A 22,771-nucleotide genomic window follows, 5' to 3' on the forward strand; every position below is an offset into this window, starting at 1 on the left:
CAAGCCACTCCATTTTCAGAACGCTACACAAATGCTCTGTCTAGCCTTAACTGTCCAGCGACTAACAATGCACAGAATCTGCTGTTCTTGCCAACAAATATCATTCAGAAAGGATGATAAAAATTATTTTGGCCCTCTGAAGTTGTTACTGCTTTGAAAACATGAAACAATGTCAAACCGCTGCTCCCAAATTATGGGCTCTCATTTGGGGAAAGGATCATCAAGAAGCTACAGGCAAGGATTGGTGGTTATTATGCTACAGAAGTCTAAGGAAGAGGTCATTTCCACAGGTCATGGGCTTACACGGTTAATCATCATCACACAATCATCGAAACAAAAAGTTTGATATCAGCCTGCTTCAGCAATTCAAGTACCTAGACATAATGATAAGCAGGTGCAGGAATCCAAAAAGGTTTCCATGCATTTACTTCCAATTTTGTTGAAAGGAGAGGCAGCTGTTTTTCCTGAACAGAGTTCTTAACTTCCAGCTAATCATTAGCAACTCAGGTTTGCATTTGTCAGTAGCAGACAACATCTGACATTCCAGAAGCACAGGAAGAAACAACGCTAGGCTTGAACCCAGGCAGTGTGCTCGGAAGGTGAGGAGAGTGTAGTTAGCCGATTGTGAAGAAGAACGCAATCAGCTAGGGACCCACCTAAACTTATAGCCCCCAGTGGCGGTCCTGATGGTGAACGCATTGCCTTGAGGGAAGGCCAGCGTCCGGATGTTACAGTGCTCTTTGATAGATGTCCTGAAGGAGACCCCTTCTTCCAGATCACTGCTGCTCATGTCCAGAGAGCTGCAATTGCTGTGTGTCTGTAACCCATGGAAAGCACCATACATGTGGACCGTATCACTCTCTCCACGAGGACGCTTTGGGCCTCTGTTTTCATCAATAGACTGCAAGGCTAGATTACATTTGTCAGATATTTCCCGCAAAATTTCATTCACTTCTGTGTCGTCCTCTTGCTCAGTGATGGAAATCTGCCTGAGGCTCCTCTTGTTGGGACCATTGATGAGGGAGACATCTGGGCTGTCTTTACACTGAGGTAGAATCAGTTTCTACAAAAGAAACACAAACACACCGGTAAGATCTGGGTCCAATAGCAGCTTAAAGACCAACTAAGTTCTAAGGTATGAACTTTTGAAGGTAGCTTTGACTCTCAAAAGCCCATGCCTCGGAAATCCAGTTGGTCTTTAAGGTGCTATTGGACCCAAATCTTACTCTTCGGCTGCAGACCAACACAGCCACCCACCTGAAGCATACACACCAGTCCCTGTAAAACTGAATTGTCACACACGCAATTTAAAGTGCATTTCAGAGACTCTCCTGCTGTTGGTGTGCATGTTTGGGGCAGCGGGTGTGGGGCCAGAAGCAAAAAAGGGACTGAAATACACATGCAAAGAAAAGTCTGAAATGCAGATATAACTCAGTCTTCTTACATAGATCTGAAATCCATTCAGAAGCCTGGTACAAGCACATCTTAAAACCACAGCTTTTCATATTTTTCAAGCCCTAAGCGGCTTGGGGCCAGCATACCTGAAGGACTGCCTTCTCCCATCCACTCCAGTCATCTTTGGAGGCTGTGCTTTGGGTGCCCCTGCCGCCTGAGGCTAGATGGGTGGCAACCTGGGATAAAGCCTTCTGGGCCATGGCAATGAAACTCTGGGTCTCCCTCCCCAGGGAGACTCCTCTGTCTGCCTCAGTCATTGTCTTCAACCAGCAGCCGAAGATTTCTCTGTTTAATTTGGCAGAAAACCCCAAATAAACCCTTATTGGCCCTCCTCTCTGGTTATTGTATGTCTATATGTTTTTCTGTATTGTTAAATATTTATATATACACTTCAAATGCTCTTTCAATGTTTTAAAGGGACTAATGCCTTTAGTACCTTTACTAAAGGTACAATGTGTGAACCATACTGTGTGTAAGGTGGCATATAAATTGTTTAAATTAACAAACACACCTAACTTTTTATTTGCTTCATTTATACCCCACCTTTCTCCATGGTGGGGACTCAGACTGGTTTATATCATTTTCCTTTCCTCCATTTTACCCTCACAACAACCTTGTGAGGTAGGGTTAGGTTTAGAGTGTGCAACTGACCCAAGGTCACCCAGCAAGCTTTCATGGGATTCAAACCTAGGTTTCCCACATCCTAGTCTGGGATCCTAGTCACTACACTGGCTAACATGCATTTAGAACTGCCTACCCTTTCTGCTTTTCCATACATGCTCATCAACAGTGGAGGAATAACTAGACAAGCTGATTTACAATTCCTTTTCAGTCTTTCTGTGGTTCACAATGCATGTGTGATTTAGGTTTAAACCATTCCCCATGTTTCTGGTTTATGGGCTATCCTGGAGACCCAGTGCTTAGTAAAGGACATGTTTTTGAATCAACATCACCCTCTATAGGACAAACCACTAAAAGTTTTCAGGCCTCCAATGCATTGGATCTGCCACAGTTAACCACTTGTTTCTAGAGGATCATCTGACTGAACACAGTCAATCATGTAATGGCCAGGTTCATTAGGATCCATCTTTACATGGAGAAGAGCATGCCTCTCTGGGAGAACACAGAGTGGATTTCTATCATTCCTCTGCAACATGAGCAGATTTTCAAAATTTAAGAGTCTGGAAGCTGTACCTTCTAATCTTGAATCAAAAGATGAAGAAGTAAATCACTGAGAAAGACATCTCAGCACTTACATCCAGCACAGATGCTAGCTGCTTGGCTCGGCTGGCCAGTTCCTTGAGCTGAATATTTCTTTCCTTCAGAGATGCAATCTCTTCTTGCTTTTGGGTAAGTGTCACTTGGAGCTGTAAGGAGATAAATGGTCAGTTTGCCATTTTCACAAGGTTTTAGGAGGAAAGCATTTAAGCAGGCCATTTGTGATTCATCAGTTTGTACAATGGATCCCCCAGGGTTGAATTGAGGCATAGGATTTTTCACATATTACGGATGCTATTTTTCTGCACTTCGCACCCATGCCCTATCAAGTTAATTACAACATGTACTATAGCTATTCCTGAACCTCTAATTTACAATACCCCTCCCACCCTCTGCCTTAATTATAAGGACTCCTTGCTTTTTCTACCTGTCATATCTGATGAAGAGAGCTTTGACTCTCGAAAGCTCATACCTTGGAAATCTAGCTGGTCTGTAAGGTGCTACTGGACCCAAATCTTGATCAATTTGTATATAGCTCTTATACAACTATGTACTTGACAAGTACTCAACAACCCACTGTTTTTACAGTTGCAGGCAAGCATCAAGGGCCAGAGGTTTATAACGCATGATGAGCCATTTATCCATGACCAGTGGACTACATTCAGCTGTGTTGGTTAGAAATTACACCAATCTGCACTAGGTGAAATTTCAGTTGCCTGTGTCTGTATAGGCACCCACTCACTTTTATATCAAAGACACTCATTTAACCCTGAAAAAGTATTTCTGGCTTGTGATCATGGAAGAATGGGGTACATCTGGCCAGCTGTTTGAGCCCTACAAAGCAGTGCACCCCTAAGCTGAACTATACCCTTTCAAGGTCATTGAAGTCAACAGACTTTAGGATTGTCCTGTTAAAAATCTGGAGAAGTTCTGCCAAAGTGAGATGAAGTACAATTCCTTTTCTTTTCCTTGGATGGATAAGGTACAACTTGTTCCTAAACATAAAAACCCTGAGCATGAAAACCCTACCAACCAAAAAAACAAACAAACCCTAACCTGCACACCATTTCTAAAATCTTCTCAAAAGAGTATCACTTATCAAGTGGCTTGAAGATTATAGTTAATACAGTTATATCATTTTGTCCATCCTGAACCTACTGCTCATCATCTAAGAATCTACTCAAAATGATTTGAGTGTTAAATGTATGAGCCTGGTTAGGTGGGTAGCCATGTTGGTCTGCCGTAGAACAGCAGGATTTGAGTCCAGTGGGGTTCTAGAGACCAACAAGATTTTCAGAGTATAAGCTTTCAAGAGTCAGCGCTCCTTCCTTCAGACCTGAAGAAGCTTTCAGAGCTTACACTCTGACAATTTTGTTCATCTCTAAGGTGCCCCTGGACTCAAATCCTGATGTATAAGCCTTTAATTGTGTACCTGATTATTTTCCACAAGCGCATCCCCCAAGGCCTTCTGATTATGACTGGCCAGGTCTTTCCAGTACTGCTCAGCAGAAGAGATGCTTTCTACATTCATCTGAGACAGCGGATCATCGGGAGCAGGCAGAGGAACGCAGGGGCTGAAGGATTTTCCATCATCCACAGGGAAAGCAAAATCAGCAGAGTCCAGTAGAGGTGGCATTAGTGAGGATGGATCTAGGAGACAGGGACTAATAAGAATTAAACTGGACACCCAATAGGCTTGACTGTTGCTATGCACAATGAGGGGGAGGGTGTAAGAAGAGGGTTAAAGGCAAAATCTACAGAGGGGTTACTATATTCTGAACTACAATACTTGAATCTAGATTTTATAAGTAGCTCAGTTCTACGCCATGGTTGACATGCTTTCTAAAGAGTTATGTTTGTAAAAACTGCATAAGAGCAAGCATAGAGGGAGAAGCTGCACCTGTTGAACTCCTGACTCCTGAGCAGTGTGCAGTCATTGGTGGAGAGTACTCTCAAGTCATAGCTGACTTATGGCAACCCCGGTAAGGTTTTCTTGGCAAGAGACTAACAGAGGTGGTTTGCCATTGCCTGCCTTTGTAGCTCTGGTCTCTGTTGGAGGTCTCCCATCCAATTACTAACCAAGGCTGACCCTGCTTAGCGTCTGAGATCTGACACGATCAAGCTCACTACAGGCACCTTAATACCTGTCTGTGCACCAAATGTTTGGATATATACATTTTTTAAATCTAATTGATTTCAACACACCTTTTGTTAAATAAGTTACACAGTTACTTGCTGAGCCAGGTGTTTGGAATTAACTTCCCTTGAAGGCAATTGGGCTGAGGTGCTGAAAGTGATTTTTAACATGAAAGCATTTTAAAGTTTGATATGATGCAATCAGATATTAATCTGCTACTAAACTATTAAACATTATGCACAAAGGCTGCAGTGATTAAATCAACCAACTACAAATATTGTGGTTTATTAAAAAGATAACACTTGTTAACCAATAGCAAATAAAAAAACTAAGTTATTCTAATGTAAATAATTCAAAAATCCACAGACAGCACATGTCATTTTAGAAGAGGTACCCCCTTAACACACAAACCCCTTCCTTTTCCCCTTTCAGAACATACCATAGTTTAGGCACATACAAATTTATACAGATGTAGTCACTTAAAAATTGACCAGAAGAATAGTTGCCCAGTATTCCTTTATCAGACAACAGCCTCAGACTTTATTACCTTCTAAACGCAATAGGATTTACTTCCTGCCTAATCATTGTAAGACTAGGCTACTTAGCATTCAAGGTCCGACATGAACTTTTAACAAATCGCGATCCTGCACCCTAAAGATACTTGCCAGCTATGAAACTATCGACGACATCACGGAATTCCTGGAAATCAAAGTCAGGCTCGACTTGAAAGCACGGGCTCTGGAAGACACGGAAACGAGGCAATTAGGGAAGAAGGAAGAAGAAGGGGAGAAATCTCACATTGTCACCTGTTTGACTCATTTTTCAATATTAACTTTATGCAGGTGCACACACCTGGAAATCCACTCCGCTATGCCAACCTGCATAGCGGACTGGGCAAGCTTGCACTGCCATCACAGAAACCTATCAGCAAGAAGCGCTAATAAATCAATCGCCGCTTCAAAGCGCCCAATGCGGGCGCAAATCAAAAGGCGAAGACTTCGAGAAACCATCAGCGCCTCCTTTTAACAGTTCCCTAACGCAATCTGATTGGCTCAGGAGGTTTTCCTTACGCGACCTGATTGGCTAAGCGCAGGAACCAATTACGCTCTTCCGACATGGGCATTCCTTTGGTCTCGAGGATACTTTAACCTGAGCCGTCCCTCTCCAGCATTGCGCATGGAGGTGCATAGAGTGGGTGCTCGCTTAAACCGACACGCTGCGGTTTATATCGTCGTCGAAGGAGATTTCTGGACGGCGTCCAAAAGTTGAACTGAAGGGAGAGTGTGTACTATGGCTACACTGCTTTCAATGGCCTAGTGTCATTGCTGGAGATGCAAATATTTATTTATTTTTGTCATTTATAACCCGCCTTTCTCAGTGAGACTCAAGGCGGATTACACAGTGTGAGATTAGTATAGTCAATATTAAGGACATTTCCATAAACTATGCCATAGGCTAAATTATAAATACAAGTTTACAAAGACACAGCATTAGCAAGAATCCAATACAGAGTTGAAGAAATGCTGAAACAGCCATTGCCGCCCAATCCTATATGCAAAGCGGGCGTAAGCATGTTTGCTCGAAAGTACCACCAATGCAAAGGATGTTACTCTTTACTTAAATCAAAAAGAGTCCAGTAGCACCTTTAAGACTAACCAATTTTATTATAGCATAAGCTTTCGAGAATCAAGTTCTCTTCGTCAGATGCCTGATCAAAACTGGGCAGATACAGAAGAGGAGGGGGAAAGAGAGGGAAGGAGGGGAGCATAAATCACAAGAAGGCAGAATGCAATTAGCATAGAGGCAATCAAAACATTCCTTTGCTTGGAAATGTAAACATTTCCTGGATCTATGACTCTTTACTTAGGCTTCGGTCCCTGGGAGTAAGCTGTCTTGAACACTGGGACTTGAGTACGCATTGATGCGATTGGGACCACATCTTTAAAGTCCTCCAAGTTTGTAAAATGAAGGGGAACAACGGTCATCTTGCCCATGCTCCCTCCCATAGGCATGACCTTTCCATGGCCTGCGGCTGGCTGGCTTTGTATCTTCTAGTGATGGACAAGCAAGAAGAGAAGCCCTGATGCCCAGCTTCCTTTCCCTCGGTTGGAAAGACTGACCCCACTAAGGTCACCTTCTCTGAAATATCCCTAGACAGCCAGGGAAAGTCAGTTAATGCTAAATCCAGATCCTAGCCCTCAAACAAATCCAGTTACTTTAGGAGTGAAGAATAGGCTACAAGGCCCCCTTTTAATTGGTTCTCTAAATCTGATTTTTAATTACATTTTAGTTCATTTCCAAAGATCTCGGTCTGTTGTAACCCCATTGTGTTGTAACCCCATTGTCTTCACAACACCCCTGTGAGGTAGGCTAGGCTGAGATCCAGTTCAGTCCGCTGAGTAGGTGAACCTGAGGTTCCCAAGCCCCCTTTGAACGCTCTGGTGTGCCGCTTGCCTCTAAGGGTCTGTTTGCAACCCATTAACTCTCTCTCAGCCTAACCCACACAAGGTTTGTCATGAAGATAAAATGAAGAGAAGGAAAGGTTGGATGATGCACTTTACATACGCTTTAGCGATGGTTTGCAACGAGATTTTCCTGTGTGAGGAAAATGCACTTGCAAACCGTGCCTAACCTGCATTATCCAGCGTGTAAAGCAGTCTGTTGGGATCTCCACTGGCGAGACAAGGCGGGTGTGAGTCTCTTAAACAACTGTCATTTACCTGCTGGGTTGCCCCAGGGACTCTAGAAGCCTCCGGCTGGAAGACCGAGCTGCAGTCCGCTAAATCTTGCCAGTCGATGGTAGCAAACGCTGTACAGGGAAGAAAATCGGTGAGGAAATGAGAAGCGCGTTAAGGCTGTTCACACGTTCTAAGAAGTAAAGCGCCATTTAAATAGTGGCGCTTACTTCTGACTGCGCAAGACTGCCATCTGTGCGCGTAGATAGAGGAGAAACAATAGGCAAAAAAGCCTGGAGGAGATTTATATTGGAGACTATTTTATTGCGAACTCATTTCTCCCACCATCACCTTCATACATACAAATCGCTGTCCGAATCCTTAATTCTTGTCTTGAGACCCTGTGGTGGTTTAAGTACGTCAAAATCCAATGAATATGTTTGGCTTGGTGGTACCCCTCCGCTTTCATAGCCCCAGCCGAACTCACCTAAATCTACAGGGTCCGGAGTTGGGGCATTAGAAGTGGCCGCCGGGTTGCTTCTTGGGTGGATCTTCCGTGGCACCTGCCGGGGAAGAATTCCAAGCAAAATCGTTAGGAGCGGGCTAACAGTGCGATCCGAAGCAGGCCTACGCAGAATCCTAAAGTCTACTTACTGGGGCTTACTCCTAGGAAAGTAGAAAAGAGCAGGAGTCCAGTAGCACCTGTAAGACTAACAAAATTTGTGGTAGGGGATGAGCTTTCCTGAGCCACAGCTCACTTCTTCAGATACTGTGGCTCATGAAAGCTCATACCCTACCACAAATTTTGCTAGTCTTACAGGTGCTACTGGACTCCTGCTCTTTTCTGCTGCTACAGACAGACTAACACGGCTACACGTCTTGATCTATCTCGTAGGAAAGCGTTCACAGGAGCCTGCGATCCAGGTTGCTCTCCTCTGCACACTTCCTTGGGCGGGAGGGCCGTTGAACTCGGTGGGAGAAAAGCACGGACAGGTTCAGGGGGGCTGGCCTAGAATCGCTCTCCTGCGGGGACAGCGAGTGTCTTTTCACTTCGGGAGACTTCCGCGCTCAGAGTTTGTCATTTCTCAAGGGAGCGCTGCCGCCTGCCGGGCTCAGGTCTAGCTGAAAATCAGGCTCTTTCCCCTGGGAACTCTCGCTGCCCGCGACTTCCAGGCGAACCCAGGAAGGTCAGGCTTGTCTACTCTGACTGGCAGCGGCTCACCAGGGTCTCTTTCCCATCACCTGTTCCCTGCATGCATGCAAAGCCAATATTCTACCAGGGAGCCCCGGCTGTCACGATAGAGACGCGGGTCCAGAGGCACCTTAAAGACCAACCAGACTCTCGAAAGCTCCTACTCTGGAAATCTGGTTGGTCTTTAAGGTGCGCCTGGACCCGAATCTCGCTCTTCTACTGCAGACCAACACGGCTACTGCTAAGACAGTTGATGGTAGCTAGCCGCTGAGGAACTTTGCACATGCTCAGAGACCCTTATTTCGTGGTTAGGGCTAGCGCTGGCCCCTGGCGTTCCCGCCCCCCCCCCCTGTTCTGAAAGCGCTCTGTTCCTCCGGATGCTCAGCCAGACGCCGCGGCGCTGTTCCCCGGGTCGCCCGGCACGCACCTTTTTCTCGGGTTTGCCCGGCTTTTTGGCCAGCCGCTCGGCCAGATCCTGCACCCTGTTGGGGCAGAGGTTGCCGAAGGCTCGCCTGCCGCCGCCGCCGCCGCCGCCGCCGCCGCCGCCTTGCATGGCGCTTTCTGGCCCGGCTCGCTTGTGCGTCTGGCCACATCGCGGGGAGCCCTTGGAGGCCTCTCTGGGGAGGAGGGAGCGGGAAGGCGGGCGGGCCGGCCGCCGCTTGAGCGCCAGAGGTGGCGCCTTCGCCTTGGCACACGCCAGCCTGGGAACGAGGCAGGCCAGGCCAGCCCCGTCCCCTCCTCTCCCCCGGGACCGCGCCGAGACGCAGCCGCTGCCCGCAGCCCAAGCGCCGAATTGCGCCCTTTCGCGGCACGTTGGCGCCGCCACCAACCGACAGCCAGCGCTGGCTCGCCTTTCATTGTCCCGGGTCGAAGCGGGACGGGTCCGGGCCTCGTTTTTCAGCCCTGGGTCAGGTGCAGCCCCTGAACGTGTGCAGAACGCCGGTAGCTGTGTTGGTCGGCAGGGGTGCAGCGGGAATTGAGTCCAGCGGCCTCTGTTCAGAGCAGGAGTTTCAGACATGGGTCTGAAGAAGGGAGCTCTGGCCCTGGAAGGCTGACACCCTGAAAGTCTGGTTGCTGTCTAAGGTGCCACTGGACTCAGATCCTACAGGGTACTAACAGCCCCCTTCTGTACAGACTTGCTTGGAAAGGAGCCCCAGTAAGTTGCATGAGCACCTGGAAACAATGTGGGAGAGGAGCACACTTCACCAAGAGGGCAAGGGAGCCCAGCCTGGGCTGCAAGCCCGTCACAGTAATATATACAAGAGAGTTTAGGGCAGGGAAGTGGCTCAGCCATACAACATCTGCAGAAGGCTCTGGGCACAAACACCTGCCTCTCCAGTTGAAAAGACCAGGTAGCAGACAGTGTGGAACCCCTCTGCATAAGACCCTGGAGAGCAGCTGCCAGTCTGAGTAGGCAATAGTGACCCTGATAAGGCAGCTTCATGCAGGTTCCCTTTCCTGATTCATGAAACTGTGTATATTAGAAAGAATCAGGGAGGGGAAGTGAGGGTGTTGCAAGTTTGTACAGGGCACAGAAAAATAACTGTAAAGAGTCCAGTAGCACCTTAAAGACTAACCAACTTTACTGTAGCATAAGCTTTTGAGAATCACAGTTCTCTTCCTCAGATGCGTGGAGGGTAAGAAAAAACTGGTCAAATATATAGGTGGTGAGGAGGGGGGGGGGTAGATGCAATCAGTAGCTTCTGATAATGGGATCAGTTTGCTTCTGATAATGAAATCAGTTACTTCTGATAATGAGATAACCATTCATAGTCTCTATTCAATCCAAGCCTGACTGAATCAAATTTACATATGAATTCCAATTCAGCAGTTTCCCATTGGATTCTGCTTTTGAAAGGTTTCTGTTGAACTACAGTGACCTTTAAGTCTTTGATGGAATGTCCTGGTAGATTGAAGTGTTCTCCCACTGGTTTCTGGATGTTGCCATTTTTAATGTCAGGCTTGGATTGAATAGAAACTATGAATGGTTATCTCATTATCAGAAGCTACTGATTGCATCTACTCCCCCCTCCCCTCTCCCCCTATATATCTGACCAGTTTCTTCTTATCCTTCATGCATCTTACAAAGAGAACTGTGATTCTTGAAAGCTTATGCTACAGTAAATTTGGTCAGTCTTAAAGGTGCTACTGGACTGTTTTTGATTTTGCTACTACAGACTAACATGGCTAACTCCTCTGGAAAAATAACTGTACGGACTTAATTTAGGAACCAGTTCAAATATGGATGTGTGGAGTAGCTAGTGGTCAAACTAGAAACAGGAACAAACCCCTGTTTATCAGTGATGCTTATTGAGTGACTTTGGGTCAGATCTCTCTCTCATCCTGATCTGCCTCACAGGGGTGTTGTGAAGAAGGAGAAGTATGTACACTTGTACATTGGTTTTTCTCCACTTGAAAGTTCTGCGGCATAGTCTTCACACGAAGTGGTAGAAAACCCTGAGTGGACCACACCACTACAGAAGTGGGGGGGGTACCATTTGTAAAGCTCCCTATGTAAAGGGTTCCTTGCAAGTGAAAAACAAAGAAGTTCTATCATAGCCTGCATCTTGCTGTGCTAGTTTTCTAATGGCACGGTCTATTCTCTCTTTGTTCCCACCATATTCTGCTACTCACATGGGTCAGGCCTCTGCAAGTGGCTTATCTGTAATGGCTCATCAAACTCCCAAGTCACCATTTAATGGTATAGTCCTCAAGTCATTTATATATGGAAATCAATCTTTCCTAGGTTGCCTCTCCCTCCACATGAAGAGCCAATGTGGTGTAGTGCATAGTGCTGGAACAGTGTCCTGGAAAGCATGGGTTCGAATTCCCGCTCTGCCAAGGAAGATCGCTGGGTGAACTTGGATCACTCCCACACTCTCGGCCTAAACTACCTCACAGGGGGGTTTGTGAGGATAAAATGGAGGAGAGGAAAATTATAGAAGCCACTTTGGGTGCCCATTGGGGAGAAAAGTTGGGTATAAATGAAGCAAATAACTAAATTTCCAAGGTGGCCTGAATCTTCCCTTCCCTTCCTGAACTGTCATTTTTAAAAATTAAGCACAGAGGAAGTAGAAGATTCACCTGAGCTGTATGAGGACTCACCCTAAGCACACTTAAAATAATGTCAGCATGCCTCTGAACACATGTATAACACCTTTCTCTTGCCATTGAGAAAGCAGAGCCAGCCCCAGGCATCCTGACAAATGGAGACAAGATCGGAGGTATTTTAAAATCCAATATTGTATTAATAGTCTTGAACATTTTAAAGAGTTTATTGATGAAGAGCAAGTTGTTGGTTTACAGAGAAAGCAACCCACGTCTTTACAATTGTTTAAAAAATGAGCAGCTCCTTTAGAAAGTAATACCCAGAAAAGCAGCAAGCAAATCCTTCGGAGTGTGCCAGTATATAATGAAATGGGCATCACAGAAGCAGCATCCAAGTCAAACAGAACCTTGTATAACAACAAGTAATTTTTTGTGGGGATAATAATGGCATGCTTTGTAAACTGCTCTGAGTGGGCATTAAGTTGTCCTGAAGGGCAGTATATAAATATAAATCAAATGTTGCTGTTGTTGTTATTAAAGTGTCTTGTGTAGTTTTGTAAATTAAAGTAGTACTAAAGGATTCTCTGTAATGTGAATTTAGCAGATGGGTGCAAGGACTGTGATTTTCACCTTAGATCCCACCACAGCTGTTTCACGTGTGCTTTGGATGCAATTAATGTGAGCCAATCACAAGATCAGACTGTGGGACTTTGGTACCATTCCAATTCCTCTGCTGAGTGTTTCTTTTCCAGAAGCCTTAACAATGATGCTGAGGGAGATTTGGAGAGGAGTAAAGAAATTTCTTTTGTCTAATACTAGTCTTTGGGAGGAACGGTGACATGGTACAGCCTGATCTTGTTAGATCTCAGGAGCTAAGCAGGACCAGTATTTGGATGGGCAACTACCAAGGAAGACTCTGCCGAGGAAGGCACTTGCAAACCACCCCTGCTTCTCACAGGCCTTGCAAGTTCCTTGCTGGGGTCTCCATAAGTTGGTTGCGACTTGATGGAACATACGCACACAATACTAGTCTTTATTTCCTTACATATATTTCCCTAAATAATAATTTTCTGTAGCAGATCTGGATATTTTTTTGTTTTATCGTTCTCGTTTCTGTAAGGTATATACCACCTTCCAATTTTCATGGGAACTTTTGTGCTCCTATAGCAACTTATTAACAGATGGCTCAATTTTTTTACACTAAATATTTCAATCAACCACCATTAAACATATTATACTCTCACATAGTCCCTAGTATTTTGATATAACCACCAAATGTAAACAAACTTGTCACTCTTAAAATATAGTATTACTATGAAGGTATTTCTCATCTTTCTATATATGATAAATAGCCCATCTGCATTTTTGGTATTGTTAATTTTTCCAGTGTCTATACCTAACAGTGCAATCCTAAGCAGAGTTACTCCAGTCTATTGAAATCAATGGGCTTAGACTGGAATAACTCTGTTTAGGATTACGTTGTAAATGTGCAAAATTGCTTGCAACCTATGATCTAGTCACAGAGACCAGATGTAGGAAGGGATATTTATTTTCCAGTTACCAGTTCATGGATCACACAGTGCAGTACTTACCACAGACTATTGTGCTATAGGATAATCTTTGATTTAAAAACAAGCAAATAACTAAGCAGTTTCACCCTCCTAAGACTTTGAAGGATGAAACATTTATTGTAAAGTCAATTTTAATCAATGCAACTGTTAAATCATAACAGCAAGTATTTCAATTTTGATTAATTTCTCCTTCTGTGTTTCTTCCCTGTAAATGGTTAGATCTTCAAGTCACATTGGCAAGGTCTGCTGTTGCCATGTAACTCAGTGGAATTACTGGGTACTAGCAACCAGTGATTGACAAGAGCAATCCTATGGAGAGTTACTCCAGTCTAAGCCCATTGACTTCAATGGTCTTAGACTGGAGTAACGCTCCATAGGATTGCACTGTTAGTGTATCATACTTTCTGTGTTCGTGATTCCCTCCTTTCCCCTCCACTATCAGTAGTCAGAATTGTGAAAACCCTAACAGTGGAACCAGAAATAAATCATACAACATTTTAATATTTTACTTTAATTGTAGAATGTTACTGATTTAAGGACAGCCACTCGCAACTCTAACTAAGGGCACAAAATAGCAAGATGAGCGTGTATACTTGTGTTAACAGTCAAATTATCTTTAAAAAATGAATTTTGGAACTCGAGCTGTATTAAGATGCTGGAAAGCAACAGGGAAAAGAATGGTTTCGTACGGGAAAATGAGGTGGGTGCTGAACCCATCCCCCCTATCCTAGCTGCTTTTCTACCACCCAGGCTTAGACCAGAAATAAGCCAAGAAATAGAAAATTCTGTGGGAAGAGGTTGCAAGGGGGGAAATGGAAGGACACTGTTTCTGTATTTATTTTCCCTCTTCCACCTGTCTGTTGAAGTGATCCCCACTGCTTTATTATAGTTATAGTTAAGAACAAGAAGATGCCATTACAGATAGTTGCTGATAAAAAGTTTTATTAGGTAAAAGTATTTACAGTACTATTGTCTTTCCTATGGCTTAATACTGAACTACAGTCTCAATAAATAAGTACAAGGATAATACACCATTTACAACTTCAGTCTGTTATTTAGAAAGTCAGTGCAATGTACGACAGCCTAATGTGCAAAACAGAATTTGAAAACTGTATTTAAAAATATTAGCAATGCCACTGCTAAGCAAACAGAATTCTAAACTAATGTCATAGCTACACTACAAATAAATATAAACACCATGTACAACTCATTAATAAAGACTATAAAGAAAAAGGGCGTAACAAATACTGTTATCCTAAAGGTATTAAAACCATCAGTGATCTTTTGTTATATGCACTGGGGGGGACGACAAGTTCCCAAATGCACAGCCACAAATATGGCTTCAAGTATAGCTGTTGCACACCACCACCACCACCCATCCAATTATCTCACTTATCCACATACAGGCACTGTTCTGAAATCTCAGGGGGTAATACAAGAGGCAAAGAGTCTTCATTCAAAGACACCAGTAAATGTAACTTGTCCAGGCAATCCTGTAAAATCTCTTCAGAATAGTCACTTAAGTGCAGATTCAGAGGTTTTTCATGGTGTAACATCTGGTCAGCCAGCCCCAAGCAGCAAACGGCTAGCAAGGAAGGCACGTATTTGTTAAAGGCATAGTCGGCCAGGCTAAGCTCAGCTACGCCTTTGGCCAGGGCTCTGGCATTGTTGGCCTCCCAGGCATCAGCCTCACAAGCCTCCACCCGCATGTACGTGAAATGTTCCAAAAAGAAGTTGATGGTGGGGGCTGCCAGGCTGAAATGGAGCTTGTTCAGGATGATGCATTCCAGATTGCAGAGCTGCTGGCGGGAGAAAGTGTCGCAACAAAGAGCTAAGAGCTGTTTCACCTTGGGTGGGTGCACTTCTACCTGAAAGGCACACAAGTACAGAAAACAAGGGATATTATAAACATGTGTGTGGAAAGTGTTATCAGGATGTATTTCCAAAAGTTTTGCAAGACCCAAATGGTACTGTAGATTTTTTTTGTATCACAGTTGTATCACTCCTACAGGTAACATACTTCTCAGGACCTAATTACATATTACCCTATTCCCTGGGTCTTCCACAGGTCTGTGCAAAGGTGCTCGTGAGTTTCCTGCTTGCAACCAAATTCTTAGGTGCACAGGGCCCATTTCAGATTGGGACCATGGCATGTGAGGAGAAGGGACTTCAGCTCCCCCATCACTGTTTTTCCAACCTGAAACAGCCCCACTGTGGTCTCCCCATGTTATGCAAACAGCGACCCTTAGGAAATTGGGGAGAGGCTGAAGCCCCTTCTCCTTGCGTGTCATGGCCCCAATGCTCCTGACAATTGAGTTCTCAGTGGGGAACTTGCAAGCATACATCTGAGTGTTCTCTCGGCAGACTAAGGGCCAAGCTAGAAGTGACAAATTACACTTGAATGGCAAGTGAACAGACTCACATGTATTCCTCCCTGTTCACTTGTGATCACATAGGGATCGAGTGGAGTGCAAGTGGAGCACAAGTGAACAGGGAGGACAGAGAGCCAAAACACACGTTAAGAAAAACCTAGGTTCAGCACGTGTTCTCTTACCTCAAGGTTTGCCGGGATCTGTAGGAGTCCTGGAAGCTTAAAGTAGGCGTCCTGGAAGCTTAAAGATCTGTAGGGGTCCTGGAAGCTTAAAGTCCTGGAAGCTTAAAGGATCTGTAAGCGTCCTGGAAGCTTAAAGGCGTCCTGGAAGCTTAAAGCTTAAAATACAGGCGCCTGTATTTCCCTTTCCCTTTTTGCTGCTCTGTAAATGCTAAACTTTAAGCTTCCAGGACGCCTACAGATCCCAGCAAACCTTGAGGTAAGAGAACACGTGCTGAACCTAGGTTTTTCTTAACGTGTGTTTTGGCTCTACATGTGAGTCTGTTCACTTGCCATTCAAGTGTAATTTGTCACTTCTAGCTTGGCCCTTAAACCCTGCCAAAGATTGTGTATTGTGAAGTTAGGCCTCTGCTCTCCTCACAAACTGTAATCTAATAAACACAACTTACAATTCTGTTAAACTTAAACTCTAGAAAGGACCTAAGATTTTGATCTAAGCTCGACATGTTATTTACATTCTTTTTTATAAAAAACAAATCTGTTAGTAACTCCACGACTAGAGTGAGAACGGTGAGTAGAGAGATGATCTGCAATATTAATTTAATTTAATTTATTACATTTATATTCCACCCTCCCTGCATCAGCGGGCTCAGGGTGGATGACAACAATTCAACATATTAAATATCACTAAAAACGCTACATCTAATGATTAAAATTACAACTATGCAAATATACAAATTTCATATATATATCTGGCAAAATTTCATATATCATCAGGCAAAAGACTGCATAATTTTGGGGACAGACCACATGTATCAGAGCAAAATAATACTAGGCTCTACACATCTTGAAGAACTGGAATTCAGGCTCCTATGGTTAGTTTTTGGGCACTCCCAACCATTGCGGTTCAAAGCACTGCCCTTTCTTTAGATTTAAGCTAATTTAAGGTGCTCTAGGTGCTCTCTCTCTCTTTCTAGTAGCAAAGGCAGATTTTACCACCTTAAATGGGGATTCCTTCTAGGTCTTGGTACCTGTTTACAAGCAATGAAGAGGGTGGTGACCCCCAGGAGTTGGAAGCAGTCAGCAGCCACGGGGGTTGTGGTGAGAAAGCGGTCCAGAGTATTTACTGCCAGGCATAAGGACTCAAAGGAGAAGCCAAAGTGTTTATGCACTGGAATTAGCCAGCTGATCAGTTTGCACCGGGCCTCTGCAGTCACCTGAGAAGCAGGGGAAACAAGGTGGTTAGGAAGCAAAAGAGGATTTAGTGAAACCTGGAGACAGCCATTTACAATATTAATATATACAAAAATATTAATATACTTCAAGAAACACTCTGGGGATATACTGTATTTCTTACTCCTGATTATTTCACAATTAGTGGTGTTTTATCAGTACCGTAAAGCAGTTTGAATAGTTAAAATAAAAAAGAGTAGGGGCAAAAAATGTAATTACTTTTGCAAAAACAATACAGGCCAGCCATTGATCCAGTGGAACTATTTCCTTGAAAGCTGCTTGGTTGAGTCCTGTGCCAACCTTTTTTAGAACATGTGTGGCGGCTGCAAAATCTACTATGTGACAGGCCACTTCAGATAACTCCTACTTGTTTACGTGAGGTACAAATTACAAATACAAGACTGAATACACTCTCAAATCTGGACAACTTTTCTTTGCTAACTGAAGCACACTGGTAAATACCACTCCAGCAGAATGTTTCATCAAGACTGGTGTACTGAGAAACTCCTGGTGTCTCAAAAAAACTAATAATTGGGAAATGAGAACACGTAAAGGAGAAATTCAACTCCACAGGTTCAGCAATATTTTCCTTATGTGGGCCCAGTTCAGTCTCAGTGTTTTTACTTCCAAGGGAAGTTGGCGAGACTTTGGCCAGTGGGACAAGACACTGCATCTCTAGATTCTGGTTAGATAGAACAATTTGTCCGCAGTAACAACAACGAAAAGGTACAATGCCAGTTTCCAATTATCCTGAATGTTAACAGTGGTGTTCTAACTACAACCAGAATCGACTCTCCTATACAGCACTGAAAATATCCCATTCTACTTTGTGCATACGAGATTCTAATTCTGTAGATCACACCCCATGTACATCTCCACCAGTGCAGGGAAGTAATTCAAAAGTCTATTTTGCTATGGCTGCTGCCAAATGTGTATATACAGCAAAACAAACATAAATGTTATGCATAATTTTAAAAATGTCTTCTTCCTCCATGTATGAAGTAGATTTAAGACTGCAAGAAAAAATGTGTTGTTCACTTGGGAGAAATTGGTTGCTTGAATCTATCCATTGTGTAAAAATGCAGGATCACCCAACAAAATGCCATGAGAAGTCTTTTGGCAAAAATGCTGAAGTACCGTCAGATCCAAAGATCACAAAGAATTATGACTGCAAAACCCACCCAGGTTGTTCACCAACAGATTCCAGTAATCAATTTCAGGAAGCAAGTGAGATTCTAGTAACCTCCAAACAACATGCACGGATCTTTATAAAATGCTTGGTATGCATTTTTTCAAGACATTTAGAAGAAAGCAAAATGCCCGTGGTAGAAAGACAAAGCATAATATGACAGACATGAACATTATGTGATGACCATACACTGCAAAGAATTATGTGATACAAAAATACAGTGGACAAATTACAAAAGCACAGCAAAAACATGTACAAAAATGCAGGGTGTATAACAAACAGTTGCAGAAGGAGGAAGGGATAAGGGAGGACTGTTCCCTCAGTCTCTGATCGTAACTTCCCAATGTTCTTTATAGCTAGAATATCTTTGATTTGAACACATTTTAAAAGCTATTTTTCATTACCTTATCAAATTCTTGGTTCTCATCTTGTTTTCCTACTGACCTGGATTTGTCCATGACTGCAATGCAGGAAGCTCAATACAATAAGGGTTTTCCCCCCATCTTTGTATTATTTTGTAAGTGCCTACAACACCTTAACATCTTTAAAATGGATATAATCCTAGACTAAAGAACTCAGGGCTGAACAGACACTATTAATGACATGTCCTTACACAGGAAGTACATGAAAACAGAATGCACACCATGATGAGTGACAATCACACACAAACATTTGTGTGTATATGTACTGGGAAGCAATGGCCAACCACAGCTTCCCCTTGCATACATACACATAGTAATACACATGTATGTTTTAATTGTCACATGATCGCACACATGCAGGTTCGCACACATGTTTTCCATGCAAGAATATATAGCAAAGAAAAGAGAGGAGAAAAGAGTAAAGAAGTTGAATGGATCTTTTATATGGAGGTTGTCCTGCAGTTTGGGTGCAGTGGCTTTTCTCCAGGCTTCCCCATAACATCATTGTCCACCGATTGTCTGTCTTTGGTTTCCTCATAATTTCTCCGGGCTTTCTCAAACCAACTTTGATCTGATTTTGAAGAACAAAGAAGAAACCACAAAAAACAACAAATGGACAACAATGCCATGAGAAAGATAAGGGGGGGGGGGGACACTGCAGTTCAGCACCGTAACCACAGGACAACTCTGTTGGGTTGATCCACAGAGAACAAGAATATAAATTTACACAGGTCACAGGTTCACTTTCGGAGATAAACAAATTCAACATTTCAGTCTGTTAAAGAAACACAAACACTCAAAAAGAGCTCTGAGGCACCTGAAAGATTAACACAGCAACTGTAGTATAAGTTTTTGAGATCTTCAAGCCCAAGAAAGCTTATTCTGTAATAAAAGTAGTGCCTTCCCTTATTATAATTACAGATGAGCAGTGAAATAAAGTCAAAAGTCCAGTGGACACCTTAAAGGCTAGCCAAAAGGGAGCTTTCACTCTCAGAAGTTCACACCCTGGAAATCTAGCTGGTCATTAAGGTGCTACTGGATCTGAATCTTGCTCTTCTACTACAGACGAACATGACTCCCCCACCTGAAATCAAAATTATTCTGGTAATAAGCTTTAGTGAGTCAGAGCTCACTTCAGTAGAGGCATAGGAGAGTGCATCCATTAGAATGATAATTATATATTTTTATATTAGATCTTTTAAATCAGCAGCCCTTTGTAACCTCTTTCCCACCTCCTTCTGTTGCAAACATAAAGCACCCTGATAAAGCTCTGACTCAAGAAAGCTTTTCTCTGCAGTCCTGCTTTAGTTTGCTTTAATAAATATTCAGTGAAATCAATGGGCTCAGACTGGAGTAACTCTGCTTAGGATTGCACTGATACTAAGTGCCTCAGAACTGCTCTTTTTGGGGGGGGGGGTTGCTTTCTTCGGGAACAGAATTTCCACAACGATATTTAATTTCTTTTTTAAAAAATCTTTCGACATGTCTCCCGCTTTAAAGGGCCGCTGCTTCCCGAAGCCCCCCAGCCCCCCCGCCCCTTACTTGCGGCTGCCGGGCCAGCGGGTCAAGCGGGTGGAACCGGCCCTCCAGCTCCTTTCGGAAGCGGTACCAGCTGTGCCCGTAGTCGCGGAAGGTCTGCAGCTCCAGGGGGTGCATAGGCGGGCAGGCGCCGGAGGAGCTGAGCCGGCCGGCCACCCGCCCCACCGGGGGGGCCTTGCTCTTCTTCACCGGCGCTCGGAGCTGGAGGCCGCCGTCGCCGCTGACTTGAGGCTCCGCTCGATCCTCCGGGGTCACATCCTCGGGCCGCTGCCGCTTGGCCGGGGTGCTCCGCCGCCGCCTGGCCAGCGCCTCGGGGCACGCCTGAGCGGGGCGGGTGGTCACCATGTTAACTTCGCGGCACCGTCGCTGCCTACCAGGCAGCGCCGAAGGCGGTGTGCGGAACCCGCTATATGTTGGCGGAGCAGCCCCGCCTCTGGTCCCGCCCGCCGGAGCCGCTCCGCCTCTCCGGCTTTCCCGGCTAAAGAACCGCTCTCGGCGCCCTGGGCCGGGCTTTCTGTCCCCCAGCAACAGGGGCGAGGGCGGATCTTGCAGACTTCCCTTCGAGGCCTGAGGGGAACGAGAAGCCAGCTTTTCGGGGACTCACTCCCCGCTTACAAAGCCACAACACGACGCGCTCACACCAGGGCCAGTCATTGTGGGAAAGGGCCTGCCATTTTGTCCTGATTTTCTTCATCTAGGGAAGTTTCAAGTCGCCTTTTCAGCCAAGGCAATATGTGGGAATTTAAAAAGACCACCACAGTTTAAATACAATCGCTGTCACAACCATATTCTTTTAAAGTTCTCATTTCTTTTGGATTTGAGTCCAGTGGCACCTTAGAGAGCAGCAAGATTTTCAGGATAAGAGCTTTGGAGAGTCAGAACTCCTTTCTTCAGATTATTATCTGAAGGAGGGAGCTCTGACTCTCCAAAGCTTATACCTGAAAATCTTGTTGATGCCACTGGACTCAAATTTTGCTGTTCTTCTGCTGACCAACATGGCTACCCACCTAAAACTTCTTTTGGTTAGCTTTGGTTTTTGAAACTCACAATTGAACGCTTTCCTCCTCCACCCCACCCTAAACTGGTGAGAATATTTCCTCCAAATGGGAAAAAAACAGTCTCATACAAAGGGGGTGCTTTAGAAAGAAGTCAACTGATGGTATCCCAACAATAAACTTTGCACGCCTTTGTATTCTTCCTTTGTTAGACTGCAAGTTGCAGGTATTCTACACGTAAGTGCCATTTATTCATTAGTTATTGCTGCATGAAAACCAGAGATGTGTCATAGCAACTGTTTGACATCGGTTAAGTCTGCAGCTGAATCACTACACCTCTTTTTCCCAACCAGAAGCACAGTTCAAATCTTCACTCAACAGGCCTCTCCAGTTTTCTGAATTATTGCCAGATATCTGTAAGACTGGGTAGGATTTTAAAAATGTCGTCATGTTTCTGAGCAGCACAGGAAGGAAAAGTGTTGAGGTGGTTCCTCAGGCTGTTTTTCTAAATGTGGCAATGCCCTATGTTCCCCCAAACTCAACACGCCTAAGAAGAAAGTAAAGGATGCTTTTTCCTCTTCTGTCAGAAATGCTCATGGTGGGACACGGAGAAAAGCTTTCTGTATCTCCTCTTGCCCTTTTGGTCCGGGGTAGGGACAGCAGGCAGAAACATTGCTCATTCTCTCCAACCCTGTTGCAGTTTTCAATATGGGAGGAGCAACACGAGTCCCCAAATGATGTTAATAGAATCTGGACCACCTACTGTGAGGAATGCACGGCAAGCTTCCGTTTGTTTGTTTATGTTACTTACAGTCCACCTTTCGCACTGAGATTCAAGAAGAATTACACAGTGGCTGCTTCTACATACATTGGATAATCCACTTTCAATACTCTTTAGTGAACATTTGAAACTGATTTTCCGTGTGTGGGACAAAAACTCCACTTCCAAAGGATTGCGAAAGTGCATTGAAAGTGCATTATTCAACGTGTGTGGAAATGGCCAGTGTAAGTCAAAATGATCAACAGTATAGAATATCCAGTTTTAAAATGCAATAGGCTATGAATTGCAGAAATCTGAAAACTAGCAGATAGCTGAAGCAGAGCTGAAACAAAGCATAAGCATTTAAACATGACACATTAACTGATGCAGATATTATATAGTAGGAGCATACTTAACAGCAACAGAGAGTAATACTATACACAATACTATAGTCCAGTGGTTCCCAGCTTTTTGAATATGATGACCCAGAAGATCAGATGTAATTAATACAATGACGCAGTCTGGGTTGGCCCAAAGTTTTCTGGTGCCCTAGGAGAAGTATGACCTTGGTGCCCATCTAATCCAGCATTCTATTTTCTACAGTGGCCAACCAGATGTTTCTGAGCAACCAACAAACAACACATCTTAATAGGAACCCTAGGCAAGTGGCATCCCAAAGTGCACATAGGCACATATAAGGGCTATAGACCAGCCTTTGACTGCCCTCTTCTTCTCTACTACTCCCTCTACTCCCCTTTAAGATTCCACAAAACTCACTCTAGTAAC

General features: G+C 44.2%; 2 protein-coding genes across 2 annotated transcripts; both read right to left on the minus strand.

The window, feature by feature from the left end:
• Positions 1-640: 640 nt before the first annotated feature.
• MCIDAS (multiciliate differentiation and DNA synthesis associated cell cycle protein) lies at positions 641-9,695 on the minus strand. Its single transcript, XM_054986691.1, has 7 exons — positions 9,105-9,695; positions 7,973-8,048; positions 7,531-7,619; positions 5,476-5,548; positions 4,106-4,323; positions 2,712-2,822; positions 641-1,063 (listed from the first exon to the last, which is right to left on the minus strand). The coding sequence occupies exons 1-7, from the start codon at positions 9,693-9,695 to the stop codon at positions 641-643; spliced, it is 1,581 nt and encodes a 526-aa protein (XP_054842666.1).
• Positions 9,696-14,240: 4,545 nt separating this feature from the next.
• On the minus strand, positions 14,241-20,590 carry CCNO (cyclin O). The gene is made up of 3 exons (XM_054987109.1): positions 20,234-20,590; positions 16,879-17,064; positions 14,241-15,164 (listed from the first exon to the last, which is right to left on the minus strand). Exons 1-3 carry the CDS (start codon positions 20,573-20,575, stop codon positions 14,685-14,687), a joined length of 1,008 nt encoding a protein of 335 aa, XP_054843084.1. The 5' UTR covers positions 20,576-20,590; the 3' UTR covers positions 14,241-14,684.
• Positions 20,591-22,771: the final 2,181 nt, after the last annotated feature.

This window comes from Eublepharis macularius, chromosome 8, assembly GCF_028583425.1.
Source record: "Eublepharis macularius isolate TG4126 chromosome 8, MPM_Emac_v1.0, whole genome shotgun sequence".
Classification (NCBI taxonomy): domain Eukaryota; kingdom Metazoa; phylum Chordata; class Lepidosauria; order Squamata; family Eublepharidae; genus Eublepharis; species Eublepharis macularius.